The sequence below is a fragment of the Gymnogyps californianus genome, chromosome 25 (assembly GCF_018139145.2).
Source record: "Gymnogyps californianus isolate 813 chromosome 25, ASM1813914v2, whole genome shotgun sequence".
NCBI lineage: Eukaryota > Metazoa > Chordata > Aves > Accipitriformes > Cathartidae > Gymnogyps > Gymnogyps californianus.
This window is the reverse complement of record NC_059495.1, coordinates 91,528-107,865: the sequence shown is the minus strand read 5'-3', so window position 1 is coordinate 107,865 and position 16,338 is coordinate 91,528. Positions and strand designations below refer to the sequence as shown.

General features: G+C 42.8%; 1 protein-coding gene across 2 annotated transcripts; it reads left to right on the top strand.

Annotated features, from left to right (window-relative positions):
* The first annotated feature begins 421 nt into the window (after positions 1-421).
* On the top strand, positions 422-12,703 carry DDX6 (DEAD-box helicase 6). Of its 2 annotated transcripts, none has more exons than XM_050910913.1 (13): positions 422-1,048; positions 2,570-2,633; positions 3,110-3,214; positions 4,490-4,619; positions 5,103-5,249; positions 5,487-5,581; positions 6,317-6,439; positions 6,924-7,052; positions 7,384-7,500; positions 9,096-9,159; positions 10,060-10,161; positions 10,948-11,127; positions 12,456-12,703. In XM_050910913.1, the coding sequence occupies exons 1-12, from the start codon at positions 849-851 to the stop codon at positions 11,121-11,123; spliced, it is 1,452 nt and encodes a 483-aa protein (XP_050766870.1). In that variant the 5' UTR covers positions 422-848; the 3' UTR covers positions 11,124-11,127; positions 12,456-12,703. The 2 variants fall into 2 exon arrangements, with proteins under 2 accessions (XP_050766870.1, XP_050766869.1); XM_050910912.1 differs by having other exon boundaries at positions 5,487-5,585; positions 6,321-6,439.
* Positions 12,704-16,338: the final 3,635 nt, after the last annotated feature.

The window sequence follows — 16,338 nt, the reverse complement described above, 5'->3', positions numbered from 1 at the left end:
AAGCTGTTTTCTTCGGTTTTCTGTTGTTGTTGCGTTTTTTTTAAATAAAAAAAGATAGCATAAATTGTGTTTCCCTTTCGAAGTGAAAAGGGCAATCAGAGTAACGTAAGGGTTTCGTCAGTTCTAGCTGGAATGTCCACTTGATATTGTGGTCTCGCTTCCTGTCACAAACTTGTGCATAACGTTGTTGCTTAGCATTTTAGGGCTGCTTTGGTGTGTCCCAGAAGTGGGGGAATTTCAAGAACCGGCAAAGCACTTGATATAATTTGTGCTTACTTTACGGGGCGGGGGGGGCGGGCAGGTAGTATTTTTCAAGTGGTTACTCACTGGAAGGCTGCTGAAAGTACAGCTGTTTAGAAAATTACCTTCGGTGACTGAAGGTCGCGGGTGCAGCTTTATAGAAAGGGGAAAAAAGGTTGATGCGTGTCTTGATAACTAACTATCACCGAGAAAACAGAAAAGCAAGTACTGTTGTTGCACGCCGCCTGGGAAGAAGTGATTCTTAAAATACAAAGGTAAACTGAATGCGATTGACGTAGACAAAAATCCACGTACTAATTGTTATCGTCTGCTTCTCTTTCAGATTGAAGCAAGTGAATTCTGATATAACTCAACTTTGTTAGAGGGCTTTTTTTTAAAAAAAAGTTGATCCACAGTGCATCAGAGCAAGTTACTACTTTACTTTTGAGTGACTTACAGGTGCTTGCCTGCATTGCAATAAAGGACTCATATATTGAGCAAGACTTATTTATCTCTTCGTTTTGGAGAGTCTAATAAACTGTTATTACAGTTTCTGTACTGACTTTCAAAGTTTTGAAGTCTAAAAAGACATCTTTAAAAATAAAAACATGAGCACGGCCAGAACAGAGAACCCTGTTATAATGGGTCTATCCAGTCAGAATGGGCAGTTGAGAGGCCCTGTAAAACCCAGCGGGGGCCCAGGAGGTGGAGGCACACAAACTCAGCAACAGATGAACCAGCTGAAAAACGCCAACACAATCAATAACGGCACTCAACAGCAAGCACAGAGTATGACCACCGCTATTAAGTAAGTGTTTGTATCGGCTGCCACAAAAATAATGTTTGAAAGGCACATATGGGAATGTGTTCTTGGGTTCCCATTTTAAAAAGTTTTCTTCTGTTGTTTTATGACATTGGCGGTTAGAAGCGTCCTGTGTGATGTGCATTATGAAAAGAAATCTGTATTTCCCTGTGCGAGCTTCTCTCTGGCAGTGATCTTTGCAGTGCGTTTGTTGTGAAAATCGAATTTGACGCTTTGCTTTTCAGAACGTGTAGCCGCTTGTCAGAGGTAGCCCACTGAGCAGCAGCAGCATCCTGTTTTCTTTGCTCGTTGCGAGTGGTATGAGAGGGAAGTTGGGGAGTGGGAAGGAACTGAACTGAAATTTAAGACAGAGGAGGAAACGCTGCCTAGTCTCAGTCCAGTTGTGTATGCTTCTCACTTTGTTGCAGTTCTTTCTCATGGTGAGAAGTTCTTTAAAGTTGGTTATCTTTTGTCATCGATCTTAAATAGTAGCGCTTGCCCTCCTCGGTGTAACGCTCCGGCTTTAATTCATCAAAGCCTGAGCTGAGATAATACAGTACCACTGTGATACTCCCCTACCATCAAACTGGTTTTGGAAGCGTGCTAATAAAACATGAGTGTGCTGGCTAGAAATTCTGAAAGATGTAAAAGACTTGGATGGTACGGTCACGTGTTCCTTCCTTCCCCCGCCCATGGTTCCTCCTCCCCCTGAGCAACATTCACTTTTATTTTGTTACTCGATTATTTGCGAAGGAAATGCCTGCTGTCGTCAGAACGTGCGTAATGGAATACTCAGGTTCTTAAAGTTTGCCTAACTTATTTCCTTTTTTTTTTTTTTTTTTTTTTTTTTTTTTTTTTTGGTAAAATGGGTTAATCTAACGAAGCTGATGAGTTAAACTTACCAAAATTCACTCATGACTTCCTGGGATTGGGGAAGAGAAGGGCTTACTCTCCTCTGTCCAGTGGCTTTCGAGAGAGGATGGGTGTCTAAATCTCATTGAGAGCAAAAGAGAACATTTGATCAACAAGCGGAGCGTGTGCTTGCTTAATTTTCTCCCCAGAAGTGTTTTTTGTCTTCTCACATTACTCATGGATTAAGAATGGATGTTCCCTGAGCAAGAGAATTTTTTTTCTTTCTTTTAAGTGATGAAATATTCTCGTGTGGATTTATTATAGCCAGTTTCTGTCACATGACTAAGTCAGTGCTCAGTTTTAAATCTGTGTTCTACTGGATTGATTTGGTGCCCTAAAAATGGGACTTGAATCATGACTGGATAAAGACTTCACAAATTCTCTGTGCGCTTGGCAGACTGCTGATTTTCTCTCTTCACAGTTTCCTGCCTGTTGCATCCTGCTTAGCTCAGAGAAGACTTGAGCTCATATGTGTAGGCGCTTTTAGCTTTCAGGGGGTGAAAATATTACGTGTCCTAAGAAACGTGTAATCTGTATCTAAGAAAATAAAAATGCAAAATAAAACTATTAAACCAGATTTTTTAAAAATTTATTTTTATTTTATTTTTGCTGTAGACCTGGTGATGACTGGAAGAAGACTTTAAAACTCCCTCCAAAGGATTTGAGAATCAAAACTTCGGTAAGGATCGTTGAATTGTAGGAATAAATATTAAACAGGTGGGAGAAGCTGCAGTGGCAAAATATTTGTCCTAAGCAAAGATTCAAAAGCAGTTCAGCTCCTGCGGTTTTAAATGAAGAATTAATTTGTTCTACAACTGCTTGGGACAGATGCTTCTCTTGGAAAGCTCAAAAATGGAGTTCACTGTGGATTCCCTACTATTAGTGTTACGGCATGGGACTGACTGATTGTCGGTGTCTCTCGCAAGGCAGATCGAAAGATGTCGGTGTATGTTCACGGCGCTGAATTTGGTTATCAGAAAGCTAATGTTTCCTTCTCCGCTGTATGCTATCGCACAGATTAGTGGGAACTCCCATGTAGTAATGGAATGTGCTTTGTGGTCTTCCTGCATAGGCAATCTGTCATTGAGTCAGACCAGTCTACAGCTGCGGGTTGTATGACCTAATCTTATGGATGTGCTTTTTTTGATTATTCAGGACGTGACCTCCACAAAAGGAAACGAGTTTGAAGATTACTGTTTGAAACGGGAGTTGCTGATGGGAATTTTTGAAATGGGCTGGGAAAAACCATCTCCTATTCAGGTTGTTTACAGACTACTTACAAGCGGCGTTTAATTTTTATAAATTTATCGAAATTCTTATTCGTGCTTAAATGTCGGATACTCATGTCATGATTTGGGAAAACTGGGGTTGTGAACGGTAGAACTTGGTGGCCCTTTGGGGAAGGCGAGAATTTCTAACAAACACCCGACTAAATCATTAAGTCGTGCAATGGGTGACTTAGAGATGGGACTGACTTAAGCTTTAGAGAAGTTAACTTGGATTTTCCTTTTCACTCTGGAGGCATTAGTGTGTTAATCCTCTGCTCAGTAACATCCTTCACATAGTAGTCCCGGTGAGAACAGGGCTGTTCTGTAAATTTCTGGAAAACTGAGTTACCGTAGGCTGCATACCTTTAGTTGTTACAAAGATAACTATGGCTTTATCACAGTGTCTTGGCTTTTTTATTGTAAGCACCTGGAAGGAGCGTAATGGAGATTATGAGAGAGAGAGATTAATATGTTAGCAAGTTACTTTTCTGTCCCTCCGTCTTGCTTTTACTTTTAAGGCTTGTTCTATTAAGAGCTGTTGATGTGTAAACTTCAGGGGGGCAGGGAGGTTGAACTCTCTTAATTGCACTTTGGGGGATTATCATTGACACAGCTCTGCCACTCTGTCTTCTTAAGGCATGAGAAAGCTATGGCTTTTAGGTAATTTGTCTGCTTTAAAACAGATTCTAACCATGCCGCCTTCCCAAAAGGCTGAACGTTCTTTAGATGTTGCTGTAAAAGACAATAAAGTGAAAATACTTGGGGCCCGTGTTTGGCTGAAGTTTCAAAAGGAAAGTCTCCTGGTTTTATGAGACGTATATCACAGGAGCGTGCAGGTTTGAATTGCACAGGCTGGGGTGGTTCTGATGTTAAGATATAGGTGGGTATCTTCTTCCATAGGAGGAGTTTGCTAGTGACGATCACTGTCTCTTCGCTTTTTTTCCTAATTTTTCACGTTTTTCCTCATGTGTCAGTATGGGTTTACCGTTCCTGTGGTACCTGATCCCTGGTTCTCTTATGACCGGGCAAGATAAGGACTTTTAAGCGAGATATGGGGAGCGGAGCTATTGCTTTGTTGGGGAACTCTTTACTGATAGATGTAACTCCTTCCTGCTGTGAGTCTGCGATGCTTGCAGTTGCAGGATATTCTGTTTGTGAAACAATCGGATTTCATGTCATACCGTTAGCAAGGAGCGTTAAATTTGGCCAGCCTCTTCAGCGCACGTGGCTTACGATTGCTCACGCACTGTCTGTCATTGCATTTCAGGAGGAGAGCATCCCCATTGCTTTATCTGGTAGGGATATCTTGGCTAGAGCGAAAAATGGAACAGGCAAGAGTGGAGCCTACCTCATTCCTTTACTTGAACGGCTAGACTTAAAGAAGGACAATATACAAGGTCAGTTGAGATGGATCTCGCTTAGCCGCAGCCAGGTAATGGTATCGGTTGCTACGTTGCAGACTTGAATCTAAAACTGGTCAATGAAATTGAGCAGTGTAGGTTGTCTGCTCGTACTTTCAGAGAAAGTTAATGGGGAGTGGTGGAGGGGAGGTGGAATTTTAAAAGTCCCACGGTTGCTTTCAAAAGCTTGAAATGGAAGATGTCTTCTGGACTTTACCGTCTTGCCCTGGAAAGTGGATTTGGAGTGATAAGCAAGCGTGCCGGCTGGGGGACTCGCGCGGAGGGAATGTCAAGGGATGGAGAACCTTTGCACAGGATTTGCCTTGTCGTAAGCAGTTTCTAGGTCTCGTTCAGGATATCCGGAGTAGAACTCCAAAACCATAGACATATAGCTTACGTAAAGTCGCTGTCTCCTCTAAGGATTAGTATTTAAGATACAGTGTCTTACTAGTAACTCACACTGACGCTTTTAACTTTCAGCAATGGTGATCGTTCCCACCCGTGAACTAGCCCTGCAGGTCAGTCAAATCTGTATCCAAGTCAGCAAACACATGGGAGGTGCCAAAGTGATGGCAACAACGGGAGGAACCAATTTGCGCGATGACATAATGAGGCTTGACGATACAGGTCGGAGCACTTTTGCTACACTACAGTCGCTGTTTGTTCGTGGCTTTTACGCTGTGGCAGTGGAATTTCTGCTTGTTGTTATTGTTTGCCTGTCACAGAACAGACTACAATGTGTCTTGTTTGCTGTTTGTATGCTGTCATTATTCTCTCAAACTGTTTGTATGAAACATGGCCGTGAATGCCGAAACGATTGTTTTCGTCGCCTTAACCATTTCTTTTGCTCTTCTGACCTTACAGTGCATGTGGTGATAGCTACCCCTGGGAGAATTCTCGATCTCATCAAGAAAGGAGTAGCAAAAGTTGAGCATGTCCAGATGATAGTATTGGATGAGGCAAGTTGCTCATGTTAAACATTTTGGGATTTTAACACCAGGTTAAAACAGTGAGGTGTCTCAACGAGTCTCCTCGTTACGCACAGCAACAAATCAGGCTTGCTTAGAGGCACTATAAGGTTATAGCTCATCTGTTTCTCGGTATTTTTGAGAAGGTATTTTGGCAGAAGAATTTTTCTGCACGTGAATCTTTTAAGAAAACAACCGGTCGTCTTTGCTATTCCTGAAGAATAGATTAACAGTCTATTCTGAAATGAAGGAATGCGTTTCATTTGGTTTCAGTTTATAATGAGCGAGCTGTGCTTACCACATAATTGCATAGAAAACTGATTTGTGAACATCCAGTAGCGTCCAGGCCTCTGAGTGAGAGGTTGAGAAAATAGTTGTGTGAAAGCTTGGGTGACTCTTGGGTGACTCTGATAGGAACCCCGATAACTGTTTTCAATTTAGATTCCATTTATTTTTCCTGGATTTGGTTCTGTTTAAATCAAAGTGCTGAAAACCACTTTGGAGAGGGTAAACTTCCTTTTACTGATGAATCCTGTCTCCAGCAGCTAAATCACAGATCTTTTGGAGCGTGGTGTGCGCTCCGAAGGGGACGGTGCCATCATAAGGGCAGGGAGAATGCTCCTGGTGTTTTGGTTTGGTTGTTTTCCCCCCAAATGTGGTACTACCAGAAGACTGAGATCTTCCCCCATTAATGTAACGTACTCTTTATTACTTCTGTTCTTACAGGCAGATAAATTGCTGTCTCAAGATTTTGTTCAAATAATGGAAGACATTATTCTCACGCTACCTAAAAACAGACAGATTTTGCTCTACTCAGCCACTTTCCCTTTGAGTGTACAGAAGTTCATGGTGAGTGCGGATGTATTCATATACGTACGATGGTGGTGACGTTGCACGTGACGTGCGTGAATGAGTGGTGCATAACTGTTAGTGCTCGTTTGTTTTAACGCATCCAAACTTCACTGGTTTAATCTAAATCAGTCTAAATCTAGGACGGAAGTTTGAAAATAATTTTTGACCCGCAGTAGCCCTGATGGGTACGCACAGTTCTTGCCTGTAAGGTACTGTTTTCCGCTTTGTACGTTAGTTACGTGCCATCTGCACTGATTTGCTTCCAGAGGGTGCTCCTGTTGGTCTGCTCGGTCGCCTTGGATTTATAAGTAATCCTTTGTGAAATTTTACCCACCCTGTCTGTTTTGTGTATAGCATGAAGAGCAAGTGGCTAGGTAGCCCATCCTTGCCGTGGAGGAAGTTAAATGGGCCGGAGGGTGGGAGGTACTTCCGTTGTTTTGCACGTAGATGCGCCCGCTTTATCCTTATCTTTATTTTTCAGAATTCCCATTTGCAGAAACCCTACGAGATTAATCTGATGGAGGAGCTGACCTTGAAGGGAGTTACCCAGTACTATGCCTATGTAACTGAGCGTCAGAAAGTACACTGCCTCAATACGCTGTTTTCCAGGGTAAGCAGTAGGGCTGGGTCAAGAACATACAGAAGCTTTTTTTCCTTTCGGAACCAAGGATAAGACTGAGGGAGGCAAAGACGGCTTAACGACGCTTTTTCCTTGTCAAAATGCGCTAGTTAGCTGAAGCTAGAAATGTGTGCTTCTTGCCCTGTGCCTTTGTGTTATAGAACTCCGTTAATTTTCCCCCCCCTTGTACAAAAATATATACTGTGTAAATTACTAGCAGTGTACCTGCTTTGCTTTCTTTCTGTAAGGGATTTAGACTTATGTCTTGGATCATTTGTTAGTAAAATGCTGCGTTTACTGAGCACGCTACTTCTATGTTCAGCTCCAGATTAACCAGTCGATCATTTTCTGCAACTCCTCTCAACGGGTTGAATTGCTAGCCAAAAAGATCTCCCAGTTGGGCTATTCCTGCTTCTATATCCATGCTAAAATGAGGCAGGTGAGTATGAAGTCTACAGTGGCTTATTCCACACCACCCCACGCTTTACTGCATAGCTGAATTAAGTCTCATGCTTGCTTTAAATTTGCATGGTTTTTTTAAAACTGAAACATGTATTGCTTCGCTATCGATTTGTTTTTAGACCGACACCCCCCCACCCCACCCCCCAACCTCTTTCCAGACTATTCGGTGTAGCTGGTCAGTTGGTACTTAAACGTACTTGAGGTTAATGAGTCTGATGTAAGCACAGACCGCGGCCAGAAGGCACAGCTCTTACTGCTGCTGCCTCACTTTTGCCAGCACGGGGAGCCATGGTAGAGCACGCAGTGAACCTGACACAGATGAAAACAAGCCTGATTTAAAACAAACGACAAAAAACCCAACGCTCAGCCATTGAGTGCTCTGTGTGGCTTTGCAGACAGTGAATCTTGCACTGTGACTGCAGGGGAATCTGAGAAGTCGGGGACGTGGCTTTGATCGAACCTCTTGGCAAAAGCCGCGACTGGCGTGTGGCGACTGAGCACCTGTGGCCTTGGTGTAGGTGATGAAAAATGCCAGTGCAGCTTTGCTGGTGCGGAGGTTTCTGTTAATTGTACGTTAGCTCACATGTCCTCGAGCTTCGTACTCGTAATTTCCTTGTTTTCAGTGAGTGTACTAAAACATATCAGAAGGTTGAAGTGACGCATGTAAAACAGTAGTACTTTGAAATATGTTTTTCGTTTTATATGTAAGCTAGAATAAATTAAAATGAAAGCTTTAGAGGAAACCTAGCTTGCTGTTCGTGGAACTGACAGGTAATGCCAATGTTTCCTGGGCCATACGCTGACCAGTAATTAATTAAGCAGAAGTAGAAGCTGCGTTGGTATTGAGAACAGGGAGATATGCAGATGGGTTCCTTGAAGTCTGATTTTTTTTGTATGCTTTTGATCAGTTAGTAGATGATCTTTGTGGCAAACTGCAGGTACTTTGTGCGGAAACCTTCAACTTGTTCATTCCCGCTGTTAACTTCACTCCTTAACAGTGATATTACTTAATCTTTGTGTGGCCCAAAGTGACTTGTGTGAGAGGAGAGTCTTCACGGACAATTGACTCGTCTCACCCTTAATTCTGAATCGGTAGTGAAAAATACTGCATGCTGGAAAATGCAGTTACTGCAGACTTCAGTTTTTAAGGGAATGAATAAAACGTGCATTGAATTTGGCAGTGGGCTGGGGAAAGACGATAGTCAAAATATCATTTAACTTCCTTGATGTGTGTTTCATGTAATTGTAGCTTAAGATGCTCCTATTCTGAGATGGCTTTGATGTAACTGTAGGAGGCTTTAAAACATGGTCAGTTAAGTGTTTTTGTCTAAAAGTGGCAGCAAGGGCCCCTCTGGTAAGTTCTTTAGAATGTATGGGTGAGAAGTGCTAAAAAATACATACTAGCAGCTTTGTTTGACTCAGCTGTTCTCTAATGATGAGGGGGAGAAATTCACATGATTGAAGTTCAGTGTTTGTAACTTGACTATACCTGAAAGTCACAGCTGTTTGTTGTTTTGTTTGTTTTCTTTTGTTTTTCCTTTTTTTTTTTTTTTTTTTTTTTTTTTTTTCCAGGAGCACCGCAATCGTGTATTCCACGATTTCCGAAATGGCTTATGCCGCAATCTTGTTTGCACTGGTAAGAGTTCCTAAACATTTTCCTGTTTCTAAAGGTTGTGATAGAAGGTGGATTAGCCATTAGCCCAGGCATAATAGATCACTTGATTTCTAATAAAACAAAACAGTATGTTTTGGTATGATATCTTTGTCAAGCTTGTGTGTAGCAGGGTGCAGCACTGCTTTAGGCACATAGATTTTTGTCTTTTGTGACAAACTGTGAAGGTGCAACTTGCTAACAAATCGTTTTACTGTGATAGTGTTTTCTGTATATTTTCACATATGCTCTCTGAGTTGTTGGGCTGTAAGCTTTACGAAATATCGGTAGAACTGTGGCTAGGATCACCCGAGGAAGCTTTGCCAATTCTTTAAATGTTTATAGCTCATCTTTTCTAAATATTTTTACAGTTTTGATTGGCCTGTGTACGATCAGAGTTCTCCGTTGTACGGCCTGTTTGGGCAGTACCGTGGCGGTGTCTGCTGATCGCGACACGTGTCTGGGTCGTCTTAACAAAAATCGCTAGGAGCGGAATAAAAATAGTTGAGCTAGTGGGATGTAGTTCAGATCTCGAGTCTGTTGTGACATTGGCAATGCGCAATCATGAGGAGATGCTTGTATAAGAACACCTGCTCAGAAATAGTCTAACGTGGAAAAAAACTAGCTTTGTGCTAATTACTTTTTTGGCATAGACGCGCAGCTCTGATGTTTTGGTCGTTCTTGTATTATTCATGTTTATAATGGATAAAGAGCAGGAAGAAGCTGTAACAGAATTGTATGTAAACTGTCTTTGATACGAGGGAAGCTTATATCTGGAAACTAGTGCAAGCCAGTGTTGATCATTGTTAATCTTTCCGCCCTAAATACTGTCAGCATTTGATCTCATTGAAATTAACTTTCTTCATGACCTGGCTTGTCTTTCAGATCTGTTTACCCGAGGTATTGATATCCAAGCTGTGAATGTGGTGATAAACTTTGATTTCCCAAAGCTGGCAGAGACTTATCTCCATCGTATTGGCAGATCAGGTGAGAGGAAAAAACGTCTTTTAGGTACAACTTTGCTGATGACTGTGATGTTTCTTAGGCTTGAACTGGCTTCTGTTTTTTATTACTGTATCTGAGAATTATTTTAGGTAGCTTTGATTTTTCTGACAAATTTATTTTTGGGTATCATCTCAGATGGTTATCCTCACAAATATCTGAATAAGGGGCTGTTCTCTTGCAACTGGCCTGAACAGCTGGGGGCGGGGAGAGCGAAGCATATTTTGCTTTACTCTCAGGAGACTTCCTGATGCTCCTGTTTGCAGTTTGGGAAATTTCTATGCTGAAAACTTAGCTTCCGTGGTGTTTTAAGTGTAGTTTTCTTCTGCATATGTTCCAAGGTATGTTTCTAAGGTCTGGACAGCAGCAAAATACACCCTTAAGGAAGGCAGTAAACAAAGGAACTCGGGTACTTGAACTTTGTAGTTCAGGCTTGTTCAAGAGCTCTGTTACTGAAGAAGGGCTGGACGTGCATAATGCAGTAGTGGAAGACTTTTCGTTGGTAATTAACGAGGTGGTTTGGTCAGAGCATTTTGAACCTCCTGCGTTTTCTTATTCCTGTAGCAGTATGAAACTCCTTACCAAAAACTGATGTGAAAGCTGTAGAGACCTGTGGCGGGGTCTGGATTTGCTTTTATCATCAGAGAGCAATGTTGTTAACTCCACAGTCTGCAGACTTTTTCAGTCAGCCTTCTATTCCTCAGTTCAGTCTTTTTTTTTTTTTTTTTTTTTTTTTTTTTTTCCCCTCTCCTTTTCCTTTTGGTCGTCAAGGTCGCTTTGGTCATCTTGGCCTGGCCATCAACTTGATCACCTATGATGATCGATTCAACCTGAAAAGTATTGAGGAGCAGTTGGGAACTGAAATTAAACCCATACCGAGCAACATTGACAAGAGCCTGTATGTGGCAGAATACCACAGTGAACCTGTAGAAGATGAGAAACAGTAAACATGTGCGTATGTAAATGCCTTCTTTCATCCAACACAACTTCTATTCGGGAGGAGCTGACGTGTCAATGTGTTACTGCAGGGGAAGAGGGAAACTGATGTGCTGAAGAGGCTCTGAATGTAAAAACAAGGGTTTGAAATAGACTGTCAGTGCAAGGAATTCTGTGGATGTGCTGAAGCTGGGAGGGGCGGATGACTAATTTTTAGTTGTTGTAATTGAAATGCTGACCATACGCTAAGGAGACCGAAAATGGGGTAAAAGAGGGAGTGGGGAATGGTGTTTGGAGAGGCCAGGATGGCTACTGGTCGCCTAAGGAATTCTTTCTGTATTGCTTAGCTAAAATGAGAAATTGGTGAGAAATGGCAAAGAGGAAGGTGGTTCTCAAAAAGGTGAGGAGAGAAGATGGATAGCTTTGAGAACAGAGCACCAACAGAAGAGCCTAAGCACCTCACCGGTTAGAAGGAACAGGTTGAGGCTAAAGGTGCTGCATCTTTTGCATCCTTTGGTTCATAGAACTCTTGCAAGTAAACGAAGTAGGTAACAAAGCTGTAATTCATCTTTGCTGCCGCTTGAGGTCGTCTACATAGCTTTAGGAGAAAATGAGGTTTCACTGTCGGAGACCCCTAAGCGTGCCTTTTCTGATTGTTGTCTGAGGAAAAACTGCTGAGTCGGGTCCTTTTGTAAGAAGAAAACTCGCCCTCGGTTGCAGTCAAGCAAAATAGCTACAGGATGATGTTTGATCTGGCTTTAGTTAAGATGCTGTATCGTGCAAGATCAGTCACTCTACAGTTTGGGTCGGAAATCATTCTTTTGTGTACTCTTCTCAGAGATGGTGAATTAGAAAGAGAATCCCAACAAAGCTGCTGAAATTCTTCTCGGGTGACAAAAAAAAAAAGCGGCCAGAGAAGCAGACTGCTAGATAGCGTTAAAATGCACCTACGTCCCTTTTTTGAAATCGTTCAAGGGTAGCCCTAGCCAGTCACGCCAGGCTGACTTGCAGCCTCTGCTTTGCTGGCTGAACTTTCTCTGTGTTTTATAAATAAAGAAAAAAAAAAACCCAGGTGATGAACTTGGGGAAGGCTCTTGGGTGGCTTCCTTGCCCCTTCCTAAAGGACAAGAAACCGGTAGGTAGTTGTGCTCCATAGGTATAGTAGGGCGTTAGCAGCACCTCTTTCTGCAAAGCTGTGGTTGAGGTTGAGCTGTTCCAAATGCCCTTTGCTTTTCCAGAGCTACTACGTAGTCAGTGTGATTCATTACTTAGGTTCTGGTTTTGCATAGAATTGATTTAACTGTGGGTGTTGTGGTTGTGTGTTTGGTTTGTGTTTTTTTTAGGCTTTGATTACACATGCCAGAAGGTGAAGCCCTTTGATCCAGATCTGTGACACATCGTTTCTTTGGGGATACCCTTCTCTTTGTGGGTTTTTCTTCGTCTTTTCATTTCGGAACTATGAAGACTAAAGAGCTCGGCCTTTTTTTCTTTTTAAATTTGGCATCAAGGAAGAAAGAAGATAAAAGGAGGAATGTCTTTTTGTTTTTCCACTTGTTTGCACTGTGTGCTGATTGAACATTAGTTGCACTAACTGCTGGTTTTAAATTTTTTTTTTCTTTGGGTGGGAGGGGCAGCAAGGGAAGAAGAGAAACCCTGAAAAGAGAAGAATCTTGATGAACACGAGCTTGTCTGCTATTTCAAATTCTTCAACCATCGACTGAGTGCATTTCAACTTCTCCCTGGTTACTCATCTGTTTTTAAGCTAAAGAGCTTGTTACTTATTCGTGCAAAGTGCCTTATGCTATGAGACCATTCAGAATATCACCTTTCCGACACAGCCCAAGGAATCGACAGCCGTTTTTGGTTTCAGGTCAAAGTTCCCCTCTCTTCCCCCTCTCCTCCTCCCCAAGTACTCAAGCCCAGGGCTGGGAGGTGAAACGTATTGGTAATACTACTTTTTTCTTCAATTTTTTTTTTTTTTTTTTTAATTGGAGGAGTTGATATGCATCTGCAGTTCACCCACACTGTAAATACCTGTATTTAAAACGAAACCAACTTAAAATCTGGGCTGATTAGGTGCAGCATCATAGCTCCAGAAGGAAAGAGTAGCCTGTCATCCTTTGCAGGAGCCATAAGAAAAGCCCTATGCTCTAGCAGAACACTAAAGACTGGTTTCCATAAGAGTCTCCATTAGTAGTTACAGCACTTGATATGTAGACTTGTTTCAGAGCCATGGCCCTCTTTCCTCTGGTGCAGTGTGTCCCATAGAAAATCAGATGTGTATATTGTACAAACTTTGTAAATATGATTTTTTTTTTTTCTGTTTGGGTTCATATATAACTTTTTCTTTTGTGATGAAGGTTGCTGGGGTTAAAGGGATTAGACTGATTATGGGAGCAGCTAAAGATGAGAGGGGCTCAGTTTTCTGCAACACTAAACAATGAGAAGGGCTCTGACCTCCGTGAAGAGCAGGCCTCTACAAGCGTCCCTTGTCAGGGTGGGTTTGCTCTGGTGCTAGCAACACTGTCCTGTACCGCTCGTATGGAAGAGATCGCTGGTGGGGCTGCGAGGCCTCGAGATCTGTAGCTCAGCCCGTTGGGAGACGCTCTTCGATTTCCCCCTTAGAAACTTCAGGAACTTGACAAGCTCTGAAGGGGGCCATGACCTGTGTTCCACCATGGCGTGAGGGAAATCCAGCGGGTGCCAGTGTTGCTGAGCAGTATATGCTTAAGGCGTGGGTTTGGGTTTAAGAGGAACCATAGAGAACCAATTTACATGCATAAACTGACAGTTCTGGAGCTTTGTGGGATTGATTTACTTCCTGCAGCATTGCGCATTTTCTGCCCTGAGCGGCCTCTATACGGACTTGTGAGCGGATAAGGGCAAACCCCTGTTAATGTCAGAAGCTGCAGAAAGCTGCTTGCCATCTCCTCTGTTTTGGCATGAATTGCTGTCTGTCATTTTGCATTGTATATTGCTGAAAAGTGCTTTCTGGTCAAGTAGTGTTGCTTTAAATTGTGCCCCTCCCAACATGCTTGATGTTTGGCCTGATCTACAGGCAAAAGGAGTGAGACAAATCAAAAACCGTACTCTTTTTAAATTCCCTTTTAGCCTGTTCACCAACACTGTCAGGAGGCACCTGGATGGATGCAGTCCCTTTTGCTCAGTCGTTTATTGCGTATACAGATGCTGCACTCACACCACGCTTGCTTACCTTTGAGGCAGGAATTAATTGTCTTAATTTGTCCCGTTTTGACCCTTTTTCTTTTTTTAAATTCGAGTAAAATTGTTTGGAACTACAAGGCGGACTTACCCATCCGTTTCCTTGAGGATCATAAATAGAAGCCGGGTGCCTCCTGACAACAACTTTACAAGATGGAAAGGTTTTTGTGTTTGGGATTTTTTTTTTTTTCCTTTTGTCAGCAGTGACTCCATAATTGTAGCAAATGCTGCACTAGAGTACAAACTCAAGAGCTTGGTCACAGACACTCTGTGAGCCACACAGCTTACGTCTGACTGGCAGGTACTAAATGTAAACAATTTTGGGGTGCTTTTTGGGGGTGGGGGGCGGGAGTTTGTGGGTGGTAACTTTGACCAAAAGTAAAATCTTGCTCTTGTACTGCAGCCAGCTTATGATTTTCCAGAGAGACAGAAGAGGGATCATTTTAGTGCAACAAAGACATGAAAAATGTAAATAAAAGTTTTGTATCTTACCAGGGCATGCACATGTAACAAGAACAGGATAGCGATGTCGAGTCAGACGTGTGTGCTCTGCTTGGATTTGTGGTAGGTTAGCCTGGTGCCATGCGTTGATGGTCCCTCTTGAAGCACAGAACTTCTGAAAGTATTACTTTAAACTTGGCCTCTAATTGAGGATTGGCACTTACCTAAACTATCGGGGGCACCATTTTTAGGTGGCTTCTTGTCTAGAAGGAAGCAGCCTATTTCTGGTGCTAGTAGGCTATCTCTAACAGATGCGATCTTGCAAATGGAAAGATGCTCCAAAGGACTAGGATAATCCTAGTTTTTTTGTTTTTTGGGTTTGTTTTGTGATTTTTTTTTTTTTTTAATTTTGTTTTGGGGTTGTTTTTTTTTGTTGTTGTTCGTTTTTTTTTTTCCCCTACCCAGGAGTAAGGACTGTGTATAAATCTTGGCTTCCTGAGATTCCTTGCGAGCTCCTGTTTTTGCTGGTCACGTGCCAGCCTTTACATTTATGCATTAGTTGGAGCCTTCAGCGATGAGCCCTAGGTCAAATACTTCCTCTGACAAAGATGACGTGCATGAGAATCTGGCGTAGTCTGCGCTGTTCCCCTCGGAAGTCTAAAAGCGTCACTCCGTGAATCTGATGAAATGGAGCTTCACAGCTGGGCGCAGTGGCTGTGAAGAGGGTGACGCGAATCTTCAGCCAGCTTGCTCGAGAGAAACCGTAGGCTGGTCTCTGGGTGTGCGCCGTCAGGAGTGCGCTGCGGTTGCTGGAGGGCTTTTCCCAAAGGGAGGGGGGTGGGTTGGTCTCAAATACGTGTTTCAATTTCCAGAATGAGATGGGAGCATCTTTCCTTTGCCCTGTGTGACTCTTTTGTGGGTAAGAACAGGGAAGCTCAACATGAATTCATGTTGTGTACATGTTGGTATCAAATCATCTCATTCTGATCTTTTGTTCTTTATTTTTACGTGGGATGGGGGAGGGTGTCTGCTCTGAGGATTTAAAAATGCTTCACACACTTGTTTTGGGTTTTGGGGAGTTTTTTGTGTGGTGTTTTTTTTTTTTTTTCTTTTTCCCAAATGACCGATAGGACACAAACCTGCGCAGACGGCTGTCCTGCCTCGGTTTCTGTTCTAGAGGTTACGGAGGTGCCACGCCACGTCTCCCGAGCTGCCGTTGCGGTGGTTCTCGTCCTGGTGCTGGACTTTGTAATGGCGCTGGGGCCGAGCTGCTGTTGCTTTCTGAGGACAAAGCGAATTTTGTTCCCAGGAGCTCCAGCGGTACGGCCGCCATGGTAAAGGTTGGGCGACAGTAGTCCGCGCAGGGAGCTTGCCGATTGCTGTGAACTTTGGGTCCATCTTCTGTGAATCACAGTTTCTCTTGGTAATAAACTGGGTCTCTGGACCAAAGAGCGTGCGTCCGATCTTCAAAATGAGGCTTTGGCAGATTATCCTATAGGTTTTCCTCGGTTCGCTGTTGCGTTGCTAAAATGTCCCTACGTGGAAGCATTGTTAAATTCTGCT

What these genes read in the sequence shown, in the direction of transcription:
- DDX6 (XM_050910913.1), top strand. Translation starts at nt 849, where the DNA reads ATGAGCACGGCCAGAACAGAGAACCCTGTTATAATGGGTCTATCCAGT. An exon ending in TCAATACGCTGTTTTCCAGG is followed by an intron (nt 7,053 to 7,383) that starts GTAAGCAGTAGG and finishes TTCTATGTTCAG; the next exon opens with CTCCAGATTAACCAGTCGAT. An exon ending in TCCATGCTAAAATGAGGCAG is followed by an intron (nt 7,501 to 9,095) that starts GTGAGTATGAAG and finishes TTTTTTTTCCAG; the next exon opens with GAGCACCGCAATCGTGTATT.